Source organism: Apis florea, unplaced genomic scaffold, assembly GCF_048593485.1.
Source record: "Apis florea isolate Af1SG1 unplaced genomic scaffold, ASM4859348v1 contig_2989_pilon, whole genome shotgun sequence".
NCBI classification, from domain to species: domain Eukaryota; kingdom Metazoa; phylum Arthropoda; class Insecta; order Hymenoptera; family Apidae; genus Apis; species Apis florea.
Window position 1 is genome coordinate 355,359 of NW_028256685.1, and position 19,987 is coordinate 375,345.

Here is a 19,987-nt window from a genome sequence, read left to right on the forward strand (position 1 = left end):
TCGCTCGTTTCTTTTTCCTGTCGGACATAGTATCCCTAGTGGCGCCTCTCTCAGGATATAAATTAATTAGATTTGTGTGGAGGTGTGTCAGCAAAGTGGCGGCACAACTGTGTTTCTTGCCCCACGACTGTCTGCTCTTCGCGTTTCAACTCGACCGAATGGCCTACTCCACCGCTATATACAGATGGTTTCACAACCTTTCCAATATATTATTATTCGTTTCTACAAAAAAAAAAAAAAAAAAAGAAAAAAGAAAAAATCTACCTGGTTTAAATTAGCCAAATCAACGTCAATTCGATTCTATTTTGAATTCGATTTCGAAACCGTTCGTATTTGCACTCCCAGCCTCGATGAATCATCGAGGGCCAAGAACGGGGCGAACATCTCTCTCTCTCTCTCTCTCTCTCTCTCTCTCTCTCTCTCTCTTCTGCACAAGAGGAAGGAAATATTTCCGCGATTTCGCGCGTTTATTCGTCGAAGAAAGAAAGAAAGGGTGAAAAAGGTTATCCGCCTAAAGGAGAAACCTTTTTTTACAGGGAAGACGAATATCTCCAAGTACCAAGTTTCTACCGAACACGAAAATTTATTAAGAATAAACGCGCAACACACATTTGAAACGACGTATATACACGTCGACAGGTAGGGCCCGAGCACAACGCATGATGTATGGTGGGCGTGAAACGGGCGTAGCAACACAGCAACGTTTACTATACTATATACGGCTAGGATTGACTAGCAGGATTCCCTTCGGATATAAATTCGAGCAACGAAAAACAGGGTTATTAGGAATTAACTTTAACCGCCAGGATATACCGCCAATATGGAAGATAGGGTGTCTCAAGGGTTGTTGAATTTTGAAAGGAAATTTGAAAGGAAGAGAGAGAAAGACCTTCTCGCGACGAAAACCGTAGAGAAACGTAAACGCCATTACATTTTCTTATCGATAATTGCCTACCATTAACCGATTAAATAATCCTTTATCGCGTATACGGAAACTTGAACAAACGTGAAATTAAAGCATCACGAGCACTTTTTTCTCTTTGTTAGGAAGGAGTGCCAATTACGCCTATTATAAATCGCAAATTATAAGACGGACACACACACACACACGCACATATATATATATATATATATATATATATATATATATATTTAGACAAAATATACGACGAATTAGAATGGAACAAGCAGACACGGAAATTTAATTTGCTATTCTGTAATTTCGAAATAATGATCGCGATTACGGTGAAACAAGGAAAATACATAAGTGTCCTCGATAAATGGACGATCGATATACGTCGTTCTACAAATTGCTTGCTTTATGAAACGTCACACGTAATTGTGGGTTTTAACAATTTCACCTCGGTACACGTGTCGCAACGTTAGGAAATAATTAAGAAAGTACGATAAATTTTTTTCGCGCTTATTCACACATCGTTCCATCGTTAACGCGCAATCTTTTTAAACATATACTCGATCGACGCGTTGCGAATTTGTGGCAAACGAGAAAACGAGAAACAAAAAAAAAAAAAAGAAAAGAAAAACAAAATCATCAAAAAATACGACGTAAAATGTTGTAAAAGAAGGAAAGAGAAAGAAAAAAAAAGGAAGAAATATCAAATAAAAGGAAAACTCACGTTTATGTTGCCGAGGTGCGTTGGAGGGCTGATACCCCTGCGGCTTCCGCCGCCTCCGACCTCCGCGTCCAGCTTGCCGGTTCGATTCACCTCGTGGATCCAAAAAATCTTGACAAATCGCTCGTACGCAGTTCCGAGGAAACGATATTTTATCCGTTCGACACGGATCGGTCCACTGGCCGATAAAAAGGACACCCACGCGCGCGCGCGCGCGCACACACACACACACACGCGCACACACCGTGTCACAAAACTTCAAATCACTGCCCGATCAACCGAAATGAGTCTTCTTCCCACGAGTCAGTAGTGTATTGCGTCGTTGCTACGGATCGACTGGCAAATTTTCCACGCCGCGCGCCCTTCGAAAGTACGAAAACAGAAACGGAGTATCTCGAGCCAGCGAAACAAAACAAACCGCCTCGCTCGGTTTCGGGCGTGCGAATTCCAACGTATTTCCACGGCCGAGTCATCGAAGATTGTACGTTAAGCCGTAAAAATACGTCGAAATTTTTCTCCTCCTCCTCCTCCTCCTCCTCCTCCTCCTCCCTCCCCCCCCGTCTCCCTCCCCCCGAAAATTTTTTTTCGCGCACTCGATGATGAACGCGTGAAGCGAGGATTTCTTCGAAATGTTCGTGTCGTTAAACACAGGTGCGAAGAGATCGAGCCACCGTCCGTCCAATGTTTATCGGCATGACGCGAGATGACAATCGAAGGAGTGGCTTTTTCGAAAGGGTTTTCGAAAAGAGCGAGGAACGAGCGATCTCGTTCACGATCATGGCTCGTTTCGAAACGGGGTTAACACGAGCGCGACGCGATCGATCGAAAAATCGAGGCCCGTTTCGTTCACTCGATCGGTGACATGCGCGCGGCTACGAACCTGTTCGTCCATTCTTTGCCGTCGTCCCTCGGACAATATCAACGCGTGCATCGCGTGTTCCGCAACGATGGATGGGAAAAGCGAGCATTCACGAGTACAACGAACAACGACGACGACGACGAACGACGACGACGAGTCGGCGTGGTGCGTATCCGCCTTAAGGGCCGTCCGTCGCAGACGCATGCTCGCGGCACGTCGCAGCCTCTCGCACTGACCGCGCGTAACACGTAAGAGAGAGAGTTGCGTGTATACCGTCGTACTTGTCGTCTCTTTCTCTCTCTCTCTCTCTCTTTCTTCCTCCTTCTCCCTCCCGCTGATGGTGGCGCAAGACAAAGCTGCAGGTCTTTATCGCGCTTCCGGCAAGCCAACAAACGCTCGTCCAACAACTCTCGCCGGTAGTGTCGTGCCTTTCCTCGCGGCGCGCGCGGTTTTCCTGTTCCTCGTGGTTGTTCCTCGCAGCACGAAGAGAAGGCGGCAAACAGGTGAGGCGAGCCGGGAGTAGTCCCTCGTCACTCTGTTTGAATCTCTTGCGTACTAACTTCGCGGCTATCCGCGGTACTCCACGGCGAACGTTGAACGCGAGCCTGGAATTGCCGTGGCGCCACCCCTCCTCCCCTCCTCCCCTCCTACCCTTCCACCCATCCACCTGATCGTCTTCCACCATCGAGTGGCACACACCACGGAGGCTTGTGTTGTGTGTGCCTCCTCTGCCTCGTCCCTCCCCTATTTTTCCCTATAATTTGCTCCGCGGCTGCCTCCTTTTTTCCCTTCCTTTCTTTCTTTCTCTCCTTCCTTTTTTTCCTCTTCGTTTCATTCCGCTTTTTCGTAACTCCCCTCCCCCTCCTCCGACGGGCGCCCACCTATCCACTCCTCTCCCTCTCACTTTCCTACCTCTTAAAACCAATTTTTCTTTCTCCTTTCCCTATCTAGCTTTCCCTCTCTCGCGCGCCTCCTCTATCATCGCGTCTGCCTCTCCTTTGCCTCTACCTTTCGCCTCTCCACGGTGCCAGCCATGAATCCTTGCCGGGGCAACGGGGCTACGGCGCGCCGCCCCCTTAATGGGCCTACGCGGCCTCTTTCCATTCACAGTGCAGCCATCTCTTGGCGCGAATACGAATGAGAGTACGGCGATGACAGTGCCGTACGACGCCCCACGATTTCCCTCGTGGTGGTACGAGTGAAATTCTTTCCCTCGTATTATTATTGCAGCGTTGTCGTTCGTTCCGTGTTTGTTAAAAAAAAAAAAAAAAATAAAATAAAGAGGAAGAAAAGAAAAAGAAAACCCCAAATACATTTTTCTTTCATTTTCACGAGAGAAAAGAGAAGTAGCCAGGGATAGCTTTCACGAGTGAAATGATATTTTTTTTTCCTTTTTTTTTTTTTTTTTTTTTTTCTTTTAAGAAACACCTGCCAGGTAGTAGGAAATCATCGTGCGAAGGGCTAACGTTTCCAAAGTGTCTGACATCGTATTGTGCCTGTTGGGCGGGACTCACGATGTATCGTATGACAGGAAGATGTCGTGGAGGAATCTGATATACGACGGGGGAATGATTCGTTATTATTGTATGAATTGTGTCAGGCTCGGGTATTAAAATTTATCCCCGTTCCTTTCGATTATCGGCCCCCATTCTATAAAAGAAACACATTATTTTATCGAGCAGTTTTAAAATTACTGCCATTTTAATACTGATTTCGAAATCGAAGGTCGTTTTTATATCCTTTTTTTTTTTCTCTCTTTCTTTCTTTCTTTCTTCTTACTTTTGTTATAAGCATCAACTCTCTCTCTCTCTCTCTCTCTCTCTCTCTCTCTCTCTCGTTCTCTCGTTCGTATACAATCATATGAATGATATTTTACAAAAATATATACAGTAATTTTCTATATACAGTAATTAATAATACAAGTATGACGTAGTAGAAGGAACTTTTTCACGGATAAAATTATTTACAAAACGCGAATATACTCGCTCCTATACTTCAGAAAAGGGGGAATTTCAATGATTTCAATAATTCCCCCCCTCCTCCCTCCCCTCGTCTAAATCATAGCGTACTGTCCACCACCGACCGAGGGATACGCAGAATTTTGCGCGGGTCCAGGCATCGAGTTCTCCTTGTCAGACTCCTTCTTGGCCCCCCCCGCGGAACTACTCTTCTTCCTCTGATTCTCGTGCGTTTTCACGTGTTTCGTCAAGTGGTCGCTCCTCATGAACCTCTTCCCGCACGTGGGGCAGGCGAACCTCTTCTCCCCCGTGTGCGTACGAAGATGACGCTGCAACTCGTCGCTCCTGGTGAACCTCTTGCCGCAGAACAGCCAGTTGCAGACGAACGGCCTCTCGCCCGTGTGCCATCTCAGATGCGCCTTCAAATGAGAGGTCTTCCCGTACACTTTGCCGCATCCCGGCACGTGGCACACGTGTTGCCTCTTCCCGTCCACACCGAGCTGGCCACCCCCATTGTCCGTCTGGCAGTTCGGGCACCGGCATCTTATGCACTTCCTCCCGCTCGATTTCCCGGAGGGATCCTCCAGGAAGTGATGGTCGGCGGGCGGCGTGAGGGGCCATTGATAGGGGGAGTGGTGGTGGTCCTGGGGGCTTGGGGGGAGGTGGTCGGGAGGGCTCGGCGGCAGCGGGTAATGCTGCATCGGCGGGATCAGCTGAGGCTGAGGAAGCTGGTGGTGGGTCGTCGAGTGGCTCGTCCACGAGTGGGTCGTGCTGCCCGCGACACTCGTCATCGTGTACGCCGGCGGCGTGAGCGGCTCCGTAATTTGGCTGTGGCTCGTGGTGGGACCAGTCGGCGGGTACCAGTAGGCGGACTGGCCCGTCTGAAGGTGATGACCGCTCAACCCGGGATTGTACGGTTGATAGTGGATGGACGAACTTCCGTAATCGATTGCGGCGGATTGATGGATCGGCATTGCAAGGTTTGGCATGGCCGCCATGCCTGGCATCGGGGGCATGCACATCTATAACGGGTACAAATACAAGTTTTATAAATCCCTCAAAAATTGATTTCAAATTGATCGCGTAGAGGCAGTCACTTTGGCGCGATAGAAATGGGATCGTATAAAGATATGTAAAGGTACTCGTCGCACAACGTTTCCTTTCTTTTTCGTTATATCCTCGAATTGTACGAGTTGGAAAAAAAAAGAAAGAAAGAAAGAAAAATGTACCGGTAGAATTCGAGAATGTAAACACGTGACGTTTGACGAGACTGATCGAAAATATGTATGTATATATATATATTTACATATCGGATATTATAGAAGAAAAATCAAACGATCCGATTGATTGTTCAAATAAATATTCGAAATTTTCTCGATCCCATCTCTATCTTTTTTTTCAAAATAACAATAACCATTGCACACGATCGATCATCACATTTGACACTGTAATTAAACCGCGTTACGAAACAAACGCTGTATTTATGCACAGATTCATTGTGTTACGGACCTGTTGATACTGCATCACTTGTGCCATCACTTCACTTTCGATGCGGAACCTTCGGAAGTAATTATACTCCTCTGCCCGATTCGGCGCGTGTCCGCGGGACGAATCGTCGTTGCAAAATAATTTCACGGTTCAGTTTCTCTCGTTGTTTCACTACTTACGCTACTAAAAAGAAGAAAAAGAAAGAGAGAGAGTGAAAACGAAAAACGAAAACGTAAAACGAAAGAAGAACGAAGGAAAGAACACTCGAGAAATAGTTGTGTCGCGGATCGGAGTGTGCGCGGCTCCGAGCGTTCGCCAGATAATTGCTAGTTGGCGACCGTGTCGCCTCGGTTTTAATAACCGAGTGGACAAGGAACCAAGGAAGAAGGGAGGAGGCTGAATGCTCTGCCGGGTTTCTCTATCGAGGTGGGGATAGACCCCAGTGAATCCTGCGGCCTGGTGCGCATGCGCCCTCCCCTCCACCCATAAATCAACCCTGCGTTCCGAGGATAGAGGATCGAGGCTACGCACCTTTTGTGGTCGTCCCTGGGGGCTGCCCCATGCCATCGAGGAAAGCCTTCGTCAATCCTACGGTTCTCTCTCTGTCTCTCTCTTTCTCTCTCTCTCTTTCTTTCTCTAGAAGGCATCTAGTTTCACAAATCGTCGTGCAGACACGTATACGGAATCCTTCGTTTCGGAATCGGCACTACCCGTTTCGTCGCAAAATTTTTCTTTCGATCGAGTATTTGTAGGAGGATCGGTAGTAGTCTCGATCGGTAAAACACGTTTGACTCTTTTTCGTTTTATTGCGTTTGCTGGTTAAATAAATCGAGATGAGAATCACTCGAGGAGGATTGGATTAATTTTGATTCGTGAATCATTCGATCCCATTCGTAGAAATTCGTCAAAAAAATTGAAACTTTCTTTTATTTTTCGGAATTCGAAACGGAGGCCGGTGCAACGTGATAATAATAGGTGAAAGGAGTTGGAAGTTAAAAAATTTTCACGGTATTTAGGGTTTCTTTGATGCCGTTGAAAGGGGGCGGACGAGATTTGCAAAGGGCGTATCAAAGCGTGGAGGGGCCCGCGACGTGATAACGAGGTTCCTCTTTCCAAGATTCTCGGCATGCTTTGTGGCGTACGTCGTGCCATAAATCTATAAAAGATCCGAACGGAACGTTGGCAGGGAGCGTTCACAATGCGTCGTGCCGACTCGAGCCGAGCTGGTTTATGCACAAGCTGCATAAAGTGTCGGTTTATGGTGGTCGTAAAGCGATCATCGCCAGGACCAAGTGACGACACTTTTGCGCTACTGATCAGATAGGCCGCCATTATTGCACAATGGTGTTCACAGGAGGTGTCCGGCCCGCAGGTGGAACTGCGAACAAATCTGGCGAAAGAGGAACAAACGCTTGTTGCACTTGTACAAGATAACTTTTCCACAAAAGGAGAGACTTTGCTCTGGCCGCTGATCCGGTTGCCCGCTGTCTTCTGTCAACGTCTCTTTCCATTCTCGAATATAACACCGGCGGAATTCTTTATCGAATCATCTTCCAATCCATGTTTACTCAGCTTTAACCCGGCTTTTTTCGTGATAGCATCACGAACCCTGCCTTTCGACCAAGGGCGCTCTTATCTGCTATTCACACGTGTCGAAACAACGTTTCAGATGCAAAAATTTATTAATTTCCATTTCCATCCAGACTTTTGCGTTATATTTTTTATCCGTGATTCGATAAAGCTCGTCGACGAGTTTTCAACAACAACAACGTTATAAGCGTTTGCGCCGATACGCGATGCATGCGCGTCGGCCGCACACCGGAAAAAGATTATCAATTTCCGGTATACGCGTAGGAAATATTATCGTCACGTGTACGAGGACAGAGGCCAGAGGCCATCGATCTTCTGCAATATTCTCTCTCTCTCTCTCTCTCTCGAGGGGGTTGTCATCCCATATTGACAGAAAAGCGTGGAAATCGGACGATGGTGGTTGACACATGTCCGGCAGAGATGCAACATTGTCCGCAAATCTCGCTTGCTTGCGGCAGCAATGGAAGAGTGAAAGGTGGGGGGCACGCCCCGAGCAACCCTTTACTTTCCTCCGCTAACCCCCATTGTCCCCTAATAAGCCGCTTAACATCGCGGTTAGGGGTAAATTGCTCCACCGGTAAACAGTACTCCCACGAGGGATGAGAATTTTTCCAAAATTTTCCCTCTCCATATACCCTTCTATTTTCCATTATTGTTCCTCGTGAAACGTATCGTTCTTATCATTCTATGCTTGTTTCCACGATTGGATAAGAAAAGACACACACTTGTCGTTGTTTCTAGAATTTCTTTTCTTTAAATCACAAGTTTCGAAGAAACGACGATTGCAATGCGGACAATGTTTTTGACGGTGTGTCAAATCGGGTAAACGGAACTGCGGGGGTGTAAAGTGCGCTTTGTGCATTCGCTCGGGGACGTTCCATGTTTCTGCGAACAAGCCGCGCGTTTTCAGGGGACATTCAGAAGCGGTGGACCGATGCAAATCGGAAGGACGGAGCAGGTCAGATTTCGACTGTCCGCAATAATAAGAAATCGCCTGCCTCTGATTTTCTCGCGTCTCTCTCTCTCTCTCTAAATTTATGCGCGCACGCGAAACAATATCTAAATTTGCACAGTCGAAAAATTCTCGTTTGAGAGTATATACACTTTGGACTTTGTTATTTCGTACGGATTCGTAGTACTCGAACTGCCATCTCACGGCAAACGAATTAATTCATTGCGATAAAACGCAATTGAAAATTGCTTCCACCGATTAAACCAGTTACGTTTCTATTTCCCCCCCTAAGAAATCCTTTCCACGAAATTCCATGAGTATTTACACGCGCTCGAGGCGTCATTTTCCTGATGACGGTCAGAGAGAGACGTCATTAGGGGGGGTCTCGAGCGTTTTTCTTCCTTCCCCTACGGGTCAATTTTAATACGCGATTTACCTGGCCGAAGGAAGACCATCGGGATCACCAGGTCACCAGTCTTGACCAGGGTTTCTCTGGATCTGGAAAAAAGAAAATGGTGGAAGAGTAAGAAGGAGGGGGCAAAAAAGAAAGAAAAAAAACGAGATGAGAAGAGAGAGAGAGAGAGAGAGAGAGGGAGAGGGCCACGTTCCCCGACAATAGACCCGACAATAGGACCAGCCTTCGGAGCTAATGGAGCGAGGACTTTGCAGTTTTCACACGATGATCGGCGTAACGTGGTCGCTCACGACTTCAAGGGAAGAAGAAGGGGCCCTGTTCGAGGATCGGATCGCACTTGTAGCACCTTGCCACGAGATTAGTCGGATCTTCTGGTTCGTACATCGCGGCTAATCGGGTTTACGGATTACGAGGCTGTAAACAAGAGATTAAAGATGATTGGTACACGCAAACCGATTAATACGATTGACACGAGTCACATTTACACTTCTTACCTGGCTCGCCACGGTTAAATATTTGGCCAAGATGCACCATTGATTCATTAATTGCAAAATCAAATACGAATATTATTAAAGTTTTCACTGTTAAATACGTACCCAAGTATCTAATGTTTCTGGAACAGATATTATAATAACGCTTTACCTGTTCACAGGACAAAAGGGATGAGCAAACATTCTCGTTCTTCGTCATTAATCACTCGAAGAGAGAAAACGATTTCGTGTAACAACGATTCTTCTCCCGTCCGAATCATTTGTTATAGATCGTTTCGTTTAGGCGAAAGTATCGGTAGATCGCTAAGTCGGTTGATACAACAACCAATCAACTTGGCTCAAACAATTATCGAACGAAATATATATATATATATATTTTTTAAGGGGACGAATTAAGGACGCGCGAGAAGGTGCGAGAACAAGAGGGAAGCGCGTACCTGTGTTCCACATAAAACGTGGATCCCAAGTCCATAAATTTGTTCTTGGTCCTGGACACGGAAGAATCGGAGCCGGAGGGGTCCCTTCGCGCCAATCCCCCGCTCCAACGGTGTGACACCCTCGTCACAATACGACCTGTTGCGTTTGAGATGAAGAAAGAGAAAGAAGAGGAAGAAAAAAATAGAAGAGGAAAGAAACCGAGAATCTGAAGATATTATGGAACCCGTGAGAATATCCACAGCTCAAAGGGAGCCGTCGCATTGTCGCGCGGATTCATTACGATTGATTCGGTGTTTGTGATCGTCTCGTTGGAAATCAAAGAACCCGTTTCAAGGAAAATCTGGAAAAATTCGTAGATTAACGGAGAAAGATAAGAATGATTTATCAGCTACACGACGAACAATGAGGATAAATCTAATCCGACTTAAAATTGCAGTAAGTTTCAAAAGGGAGAAATCTTGGAGAAAGGAGCTTCGAGAGAGAAGAAACATTGCTTCTTCTATGTTCTTCCTCTTTTTCTTCACCCTTCGTCGGCTCATCTTTCATCGATAGATTTTAATTAACAGGGAGCAAATCGTGGTTTCTCTATTATCTCAATCGTTGCCGACCGGCCGCTTTTGTGCGCAAGGGTGCGGCGGGACGATAGGTCAGGATCGCCCCAAAGTTAAAGAAAAAAAGGAAAAAGAATTCTGGACCGAATATGATTTGTGTTCCAACTTCCGGGAACGAATCACGAAGGAACCTAAACGACTGTGAATAACCTGTTTGATCGGCACATCCGTGTACATCCCGTCCCATCGAGTCAAACGGATATTAAAAATGGGATAGTCGCTTCCTTCCAGGTCTATGATCCCACGTTGTTCCAGGTAAAATCGTAAACGGCCGCTGATATAAAAATTAACGACTTTGCCAAAGAATAATATTCCCTTTGATTTTCTTTCGATTTCGTTTTACAAGCGACAATTTATCATCCATCTAATAAATTTTTATAACAATTTTTGAATGAACAAGGATGAAAAATAGAACGAAATTGTCGATCCGATCGAACGCAGTGTCTCTCCTTGTTTTTTTGGAGGGGGGAGAGAGAGAGAAAGTCGGCACGTTTTGTCATGGCAAAGGTCAGTGCCGCCCTTGAAGTCACGTCAGTTTTTCTCGGAAGGGAAATACATATTGTCGAATGCAGAATCCTGTAGCGTATTGTGTGGTTTTATCTTTCAACAGACTCGTTTGTTCAACTAGTATCCAGCGGTGCACCCGATCTGATGTCAAAGAAATAGTGCCGGCAAATAAGTGTCACCTTAACGCGTTAAAGTTAGGCCAATTTGTACGAAGGATCGTCGCGTGTGATTGATAATATACACGTAGAAATTATATTACGTGTGTTTTGTCGCAAAAATTTTTTTTAAGCGATATTCCAAGAAGAAACGTTCGACAAGAAACTCTCTTGTATATGGACGATATTATCCATTCGGACGTAAGACTGACATGGATATATTTAAAATACATCTCCCCCCTGCAGAGAGGACTGAAAACGTCGGCAAGAAAAAGGAAAAGGTCTCTATGAAGTCAAAGTCATTCCGACTTGTCGTTTCCTGAGCCGAGCTATTGACGGAAACTAATGTCAACTGAGTCGACTGAGTTCAATTCTATTTCAGAGGTATTCGTATTAAAAAGTTTAAATTTTTTATGATATTTCAAAGATATTTATTTCAAAGAAGAGAAAAGAAATATTCGATTTGATTGAGAAAATGTTAAGAACACTACTTTGCTTTAGAGAACAACAACACGTCGGTCGTAGATCTATGGAATTGGGAAAATTGGATTTTGTTGTAAATTACGGTTAAGCCGTAGCTTGCACGACAGCATACCCGTTCGAGCAGTGTAGCCATAAATTATTGTTGGAGTTCGTGCCTATAGAGCTCCCGTACTCGTTCAATGGGGATTATAACGTCTAGGACTGGTAGAATTCAACCAGGTGTTTGAACATTGAAATTTTCTCGGGAAGCTAGAAAGATTCGTAAAAGTCATACAGAGCTACAGAGAGACAAAATACCCGGAAAACTTTATTGTTGTTTTCTATGTAGCAAATAATTCATTTTTACACGGAGATTACGGACATATAATTGTTTTATTGTATTTCTCGTGATAGATTCTCTAGGCAGGTACGTTTATTGCGGATAGAGGAACAATTGTTCATCTTTTGGCAAGGCAAATGTTCTCCGATTGTTAAGGAAAAGAGGAGAGTTAGAACGTGAAAATAGTTGCGGTTGTGCGAAGAGAAAAATCCTAGCGGTTTTGCATAATAAATTATCTTTCGAAACTTTCTAAAACCTATTGAATTTTTCTCGGTTTATCAGACCTAGAGTATCGATACTTTCAACTTACTTTTACTTGTCAATCAAATATAATTAGATTTTCCAAGAACAGATATTTAAATTCTCTATAGATGTAAATTAATATAGAATAGAGAATTTAAATATATAGAATTATATAGAATTTATAGAATTTATATATAGAATTTAAATTCTCTATATGTAAATTATGTAAATCTATGTAAATTAATATGTTATATTTTAAAAATTATCTTCCAAGCCATCCTCCATTATTAGTATATTTTATGTACATTATGTATATAATACATGTAATACAAAATGTTTTAATATGTTAAAGGGAGATTTATCAAGATTAAAATTCCTAAAGTTATAATAGTATATATAATTAACTATATATATAATTAATATATAATTAACTAGAAACTTAAAATTCCCGCTAAAGATTCGAGCGATCTAGGGAATTTTATCGACGATGTGTTTGGACGTAATAGAATACGATTGGTTCGCTGTTAGGGAAATACTATGGCAATGCTTACGATGTAAAAATTACTAAAATTTACTATCTAGAGAAAATAGGAACAGCGGAATATTGAAGGATAGGGATTAAAACGAGACCTAATGATACGAAACATAAATTAAATAGAGAAACAAGATAGATACAACTTCGACATAGAGAATTTATATGATGCTCGTGTCATCACTGTTAAATCGATACATCGATAATATTTTACTAGAGTTCGATTTACTGCAAATTTCATGACATTTGACGCGAAGGCAGCTGGTTACTGATGGTGATTCAAAAAAGTGTTGCCTGATTAAATTTATAATATAAGATCACAACATGTTGGTCTTCTGTGATATTTTTGACTTCAAAGTACTTATATTTGCCTGTTTATTGGTGAGTATCAATTAAAATAAAGTACTGTTTATTAAAGAATTGATAGAAAATTTTGAATATTGCCAGCTATACATGTTGTGACACGTATTTGACTACGAATTTTAGAAAGTTCATCTCCCGTTATTATAACCCGTTAAAGTTAGGATGATCTCAATGACAGCGAACCTAATTTTATTGTTTATAAAGCGGCATAACCTGTACATATATACATAAAATAACCTCAAAATTTTACCAAACAAACTTTTCAAAAAATTAAATTATTATATACATATGTTATTTAATAATTTAAATTTTGAAGTTATTGAATGCATTATATGGGAGGAAAAAAATCCAATAAAGACATTATTAGAAAATAAAAATATAATTTTTAATTCAATTAATATAATTTTTGTTATTTTTAATTTACCCTTCCCAACTTAAATTATCTTATCTAAATATGACGTATTAAATATTCCAATATTTAACGCGCGCTCATGTTTTTCAAATACATTTAATTGCTTCGTAAATTTTTCGCATATATATGACAACGTGTAATTAAATAAAATATTTCGTTTTTTAGGCGTTTTTGCCACATAATTTCGCAAACGATACTAATGAAGGCGCTTTATCGCTTACTCAACAAAATATCGATATGACGCTTGGTAAGTTGTATGTTAATAAATGCATTGATAATCCGATAATAGATAAGAATTTTTTAATCTATTATAATGACATAAATATTACGTTATGTTGTTCTAGCAACAAATGAATTGGTATTTATAAATTTTTACGCACAGTGGTGCCGTTTTAGCAATTCGTTAGCTCCTATTTTTGAAGAAGCTGCAAATAAAATAAAAAATGCATTTCCTGAACCAGGAAAAGTTGTAATGGCAAAAGTAGATTGTGAAAGGGAATGTGAGTAAACGTAATTAAAAATAAAAAAACAAATAAATTATATAAAATTAAATTAATTTTGTGAATAAAATTTATTATATATATAATATTATATTATTATATATATATAATATTATATTATATATATATATATAAATAAAAAATTGTTTTTCAGCTTCTATTGCTTCAAGATTCCATATCACTAAGTATCCAACTTTAAAAGTTATAAGAAATGGTCAACCAACCAAGCGAGAATATAGAGGACAGCGATCTGTAGAAGCTTTTGAGGAATTTATAAAGAAACAATTGGAGGATCCTATTAAGGAATTTTATGATTTAAAGGAATTAACTAATTTAGATGATAAAAAAAGAATGATCATTGGATATTTTGATAGAAAGGATGTTCCTGAATATGAAATGTTTAGGAGAGTTGCTACAAATCTCAAGGATGATTGCCAATTCCATGTTGGCTTTGGGTAAGAATTTTAATGTAATTTAATAAAATTATATAGGTGATCAATATGTATCAATTTATTGTTTCCAAAGAAATTCTTTTCAATACTTGTACAAGTAATATGTGTAACTATTCTATTCTTTCCTATAACAAGCACATGCTCAGCACAAAACTGTGAAATTGGGGAACATTTTCACTTTTTGTAAGTAAAATATTAAATGAGATATAGATAGGAATTGGCTATCTTTGTGTTTATTTACAAAGTTAAAACTATAAACGCAATGTTTTTTTTTTCTTTTTTATTCTCTATATATGCACATCTAAGATATCTCAGATATGCATATATCTATATTTATTGTACATTTATGTATATGTACTTTATTATTTATTTATATTCTATTATATTTCTATTATTATCTTTATATTATTGTGTTATACATAAATTATATGCAATGTTTAATATATTTTCTTTTTAAATATTTTGCTTTGCAATCTTATTTAATAATTATATTATAAATAAAACTATATATATGTATGTAAAGAAGGCATAATTTTTAAATGTTGAAAATATAATTAGGAATGCAAGCAAAGCTATGCACCCTCCAGGAGAACCTATAATTGTCTTCCGATCTGATAAGGCACTTTCTAATGATGAAGATGAAACGTATCACGGAAGTTTGAACAATTTTGATGAATTAAATGTTTGGGCACAAGAAAAGTGTGTTCCTTTTGTGAGGGAAATCACGTTTGAGAATGCTGAGGAATTAACGGAGGAAGATTTACCTTTCCTTATATTGTTTCATGCTCCTGATGATGTTGAGAGTGTTAAAATGTATAAAGATGTAGTATCAAGGACATTACTTGATGAGAAACGTGAGTAAAATAGATGAAACGCAATAGGAACGCAATTAGGATTCGGAACACAAATATAATATTTTATATTTTATTTTATATTTCAGAAAATGTAAATTTCTTAACTGCAGATGGTATGAAATTTGCTCATCCTCTACATCATTTAGGAAAAACTCCAGCAGATTTGCCTCTAATTGCCATAGATAGTTTTAGACATATGTACCTGTTTCCAAACTTTAATGATATTCATGTAGAAGGAAAACTAAAAGCTTTTCTACGAGATTTATATTCAGGAAAGTTACATAGAGAATTTCATTATGGGCCAGATCCTAGTAATGAAGTACGAGAAATTGTTGGACAAATTAAGGTGCCTACAACTCCACCAGAATCTACATTTAAGAAACTAGCACCTAGCAAAAACAGGTATACATTACTCAAAGATGAACTATAATAATAGAATTAATGAAACTCAGGATAAGATTTGTATGACTTTGGTTATGCAATTTGTTAGTTTTCACAGTTATTTACAATGATAAAATCCAAATTCGTTGTATTATTAAAAAAAAAAAAAAAAAAATATTAATCAATGTTATAGACGTGATAACATTTTTAAAATCATTTATACAGTATTGTAGTAAAATTAAATGCTTATTTAGTCTATTTTAAATGGAAAAAAATCTTCACGGCCAATCTCATACTAATAATTTAAAAGAAAGTATGTAATTCCAATCTAAAGTGTTTGGATTTCTACCAAATGTTATATACATTTAAACTCTAACCTGTACAAAAATTATTCACGATACATATATATATATATATAGTCGAAACCTTCGAACGGGTTTCGTTACAGGAAATAAGTAGATTTTATTCTATTTTTACATAACACGTGCTTTTTGTATTATCTTTCTTTTCGTATTAAATATTAAAAAACGGTAATAATTCTTAATGGAACTATAAATGAACGCCAGAGATGTTAATCTCCCAGTGTCAATATTCGTGTAATAGATGTTATATCTCAACTTATAACGCGATTTATAGAATATTATTGAAAAAGAGAAAAAAGAAGAAAAAAAGAATACAAAGAAATTACCCAACGATAGGTAAAAATGTTGTAATATATCGTTCCATATAATCAAACCTAAGTTTTACACTACCAAATGTACTGTTGATATCATGGCTGCGATATGGCCTTTGTCCCACGTCTTTTTATGCTTCTCAATTACAAGATTCTCTAATCTCTTCATTAAATTTCAATTATCGAACAAAACGTTAACACTTAAGACGATCACCTTTTGATACTTTTTAATTACTTTTTTCAAAACTAAGCACAACGTGAAATCGCAGTACATGATCGCGAGTATGTTGAGAACGCTGAGTGAAATGCGCGGGAACATTCGATCGCGTTCGATTGCGTTCGATTTTCGATATTGAAGCGTGAGTGAGTGAAAATTTGAAATCGATTGTTTCGTTTAAAATGAATCGCTTCTTGGGTAAAGTATTTTAGAATTGATATACATCGACGTGTTTCGATATTTAGAATGTTTGAATATAAATAAAAAAGAAAAAAAAAAAAAAATAATAATATTTCGTATGATATAGTACTAAGATACTCCTAAGAAGCCAATTTGTATGGATGATGGTATTAACTTTTCTGTTAATAAACAATTTCTAAGTCAGATATCTACAAATTATTGTTTATTATTATTGCATTATTCCTTTCTTTTTCCTCATATACTTTTTTTTTTAAAGATATCTTACAGGTGAAAGGAAAATGGACATGGAATAAATATCCATTATAAAATGGCTGTATTTAGGGATAACTCGATACATGTATTACATTCCAGCAGTACACGCCATCACCATTTTATGATGTATTCTAATCTTACAGTACATAACAATACACGTAACATGATTTCATACAGCTAACACCATACATACTTCACTCTCGCCACAATTTCCAGCACTTCCGTTTTTTCCACTTTACGACGAAACGTGAGTGGAGCAAATCTGATTAAGAACCATCAATCGCAGGTACCGCAGTTAGAGAACAAAATATCTTCCACGAAGATATAAAGGAACATTTTTAATAAATCGTCAACAATAGATTAATAGAAATGTTAAAAGATGCATGATAAAGTTTTGTCATTACCAACTAAGAGTATTCTCGTTTTTCCATTCTGATCTTATCAATCGCTTTCAAACGAAATAGCAAAAAGGTATACAGCGAAAGAAAAGAGTTCGTTCCATATATTGTGTTTTATATATTATAATTTTTTTTTTTTGTTATACGTTTTGTTATTATTATTATTATTCTTTCTTTTTTAAATATTTCGATCAATCAATTTTTTTTTAAAGCGAGAAGAAAATTAATCACCGAGTTGATCGAATCGAGAGAGAACAAGGAAAGCTAACGTTCTCGTATAAATATAATACTTATTTTTTTAGTAGTAATAAATAATGATCATAAAATGTTTCAATTAATCGTACAGATAGAGATATCTCTTAAACTTAAACATAAATAATAATTACGGTAATAATATTAGCAACGAGCACCGCGAGAAACACATCGATTACATTTTATTATATGCAAATGAGCGCCCGCGACAAAATTTGGAATTCGTTAAATTGCTATTATACCTGTAATTAGTTATACACGTTACTTATAGAGGAATAAAATAGTGAAATAATTAAAGTAAACGCAATACATATATATATATATATAAATATATAACGGGTAAATGTACGTATTGCATCTACAATAGATCTCGCTTGCTTGACGCTTTAAAGCACGTTTCGTCATAACACAATAGTAAGTATTTAGATATATAGATCTAGAAAAATAACGTTATAAACATTCCTTATCGGGAATTGGGAATTATACGTTACAAATACGTTATTATAACATTTTCTCAAGTAAAAATATAAATATTCTCATTCACAATGCGATATCTCTGCTTGACTTAGTTTTTACGCTATTTTTTTTCTTTTTTTTCTTTTTCTTTTTTTTTTTTTTTTCCTTTAATACACCTCGAAGTTAATAATTTTTCACCCTTGTTACACCTTATCCTCGCCTTAATCCACACCACGTGCCATACATCCTCTGACCACCAGTCATTTGCACCCCACGAAGAACCAAGAAAGGGTCTCCCTTCAATTTGCTTTAATAATTGGATATACACACATGTATATTCGTTTAACTATAACTTGTACTCGCGATCATTTAATAAAGTAATGAAAGACGTTTCCTTATTACAATAATATTATTCTTGACCATCATTTCGTATTTGGATTGCATTCTTTTTCAACGTATTTGCCTAGCTGCAATGATAACTATGTTAAAAATCGCTTTCACGTCAAGCGAACTCAAGAAAATACATGCGCGCAACAATAGCGTAAATGTACGAGGGAAGAATTACGAATAATACACGTAATACACGTCCGGACACCTAAGGAAATTGCTTCGAATCTTGATTCTTTTCTTTCTTTCTTTTTTTTTTTTTTCTTTCACAAAATTGCATACTGAATGAAATACAATTTTTTCTTTTTTCTCTTTTGATCTTTTTTAAAGAATTCTTTAGATGCCTCGGATCAAACGCGCGAAGATGTCAATTACGTCACGCATATACAACATAATCTCGACAAAATCGAAGGGATTCGCGATGCGATGACGATTACAATTCGAAACTCTGGCAATAATGATTCTCTGCGATTTGATTAATATCATTTATCCTTGGCCATTTATACGTGTACACTTTTAAACGATGGCACGTAACGAACTCTGAATCTATATATAAAAAAAAAAAAAAAAAAGCGTAATCTCGATCGATCGTGCATTTTCAAATTTTTCTCGACAACAAGGATTATCTTCCTCTCGATCGAACGAATTTTCAATCGGTGCAATCCGAATCGCGTATCTTTCGCTCTTTTTTCTTTTTTTCTCTTCTTAACAATCAATCATTGTGAAATTAATTCATTACGATCAATTTCCCTTGTTTTTTTCTTGAAAATCATTCGTGATCCCGTTAATAAAGCGCAGGTACTTACTTTTACGCCAGCCAACGGATGAGACAACATAGACAAATACTTGATTATACTACAACAAACAATCGATCCGAGAACCCGTCTCGTTGTAACAAAATGTCTGAAAATAAAATAATTTTCGAGCAGAGTGACTTACTGCTGTTTCATCAAGACAGGCGAGATAATCGGCCTCGCGATTAATACAACATTAAAGCAACATTTATTTAACGATTTTACAATTATTATACACCTAAGTTAATGAGGTTTCTCTCTTTCTCGTATCTAGCAATGCATGTATATACACATATATATTTTTTTTATTTTATTTGATTTTTTTTTACCTTCGAATCATCATCAACTCGTTTGATATCAAATAATTTTCGTTTCCCCTGTTTCTTTCTTTTTTTTTTTTTTTTTTTTTATACGCATATGATATATCATCCATTTATTTTACTTCTTTCCCGAAAAGCACGCGTTCGATTCCTCAAGTTCGATTATATTGCATTTGTAATAATCGTAGCGCAAATATTCGACAATTTCTCGAGAAATTAGTGCAATCGGTTAGTTAGTTTATTAGAGGAGAACAAGGATCAACCGACGTGACGAGTTCGGAGGAATGCAAATTTGAAATTTGCTCGATTTGCTTTTAAATAAAAAAACAAGAAGATTTTTTTTCTTTTTTATGCAACTCGATAACTCGGGCTATAATCGTCGACGTATCCAACGTCTACA

The 19,987-nt window shown here is 38.8% G+C and overlaps 3 protein-coding genes across 5 annotated transcripts in view; 1 reads left to right on the plus strand and 2 right to left on the minus strand.

Annotated features, from left to right (window-relative positions):
* The window catches only part of Sp1 (transcription factor Sp8), a 65,009-nt gene extending 61,906 nt beyond the window's left edge, over window positions 1-3,103 (minus strand). The window contains exon 1 of the mRNA XM_086907884.1: window positions 1,638-3,103. The gene's annotated coding sequence lies outside the window, so the exon portion shown is untranslated. The remainder of the gene's footprint in view (window positions 1-1,637) is intronic.
* A 1,059-nt stretch (window positions 3,104-4,162) lies between these two features.
* LOC100866907 (uncharacterized) lies at window positions 4,163-8,726 on the minus strand. 2 transcript variants are annotated; one of them, XM_086907887.1, is made up of 3 exons: window positions 6,471-8,726; window positions 5,961-6,122; window positions 4,163-5,473 (listed from the first exon to the last, which is right to left on the minus strand). In XM_086907887.1, exons 2-3 carry the CDS (start codon window positions 5,985-5,987, stop codon window positions 4,547-4,549), a joined length of 954 nt encoding a protein of 317 aa, XP_086764013.1. In that variant the 5' UTR covers window positions 5,988-6,122; window positions 6,471-8,726; the 3' UTR covers window positions 4,163-4,546. The 2 variants fall into 2 exon arrangements, with proteins under 2 accessions (XP_086764013.1, XP_086764012.1); XM_086907886.1 differs by lacking the exon at window positions 6,471-8,726 and having other exon boundaries at window positions 5,961-6,462.
* Window positions 8,727-12,897: 4,171 nt separating this feature from the next.
* ERp44 (Endoplasmic reticulum protein 44) lies at window positions 12,898-16,923 on the plus strand. Of its 2 annotated transcripts, XM_003695088.4 has the most exons (7): window positions 12,906-13,056; window positions 13,616-13,697; window positions 13,795-13,950; window positions 14,105-14,405; window positions 14,538-14,585; window positions 14,961-15,256; window positions 15,343-16,923. In XM_003695088.4, exons 1-7 carry the CDS (start codon window positions 13,000-13,002, stop codon window positions 15,684-15,686), a joined length of 1,284 nt encoding a protein of 427 aa, XP_003695136.1. In that variant the 5' UTR covers window positions 12,906-12,999; the 3' UTR covers window positions 15,687-16,923. The 2 variants fall into 2 exon arrangements, with proteins under 2 accessions (XP_012343947.1, XP_003695136.1); XM_012488493.3 differs by lacking the exon at window positions 14,538-14,585 and having other exon boundaries at window positions 12,898-13,056.
* Window positions 16,924-19,987: the final 3,064 nt, after the last annotated feature.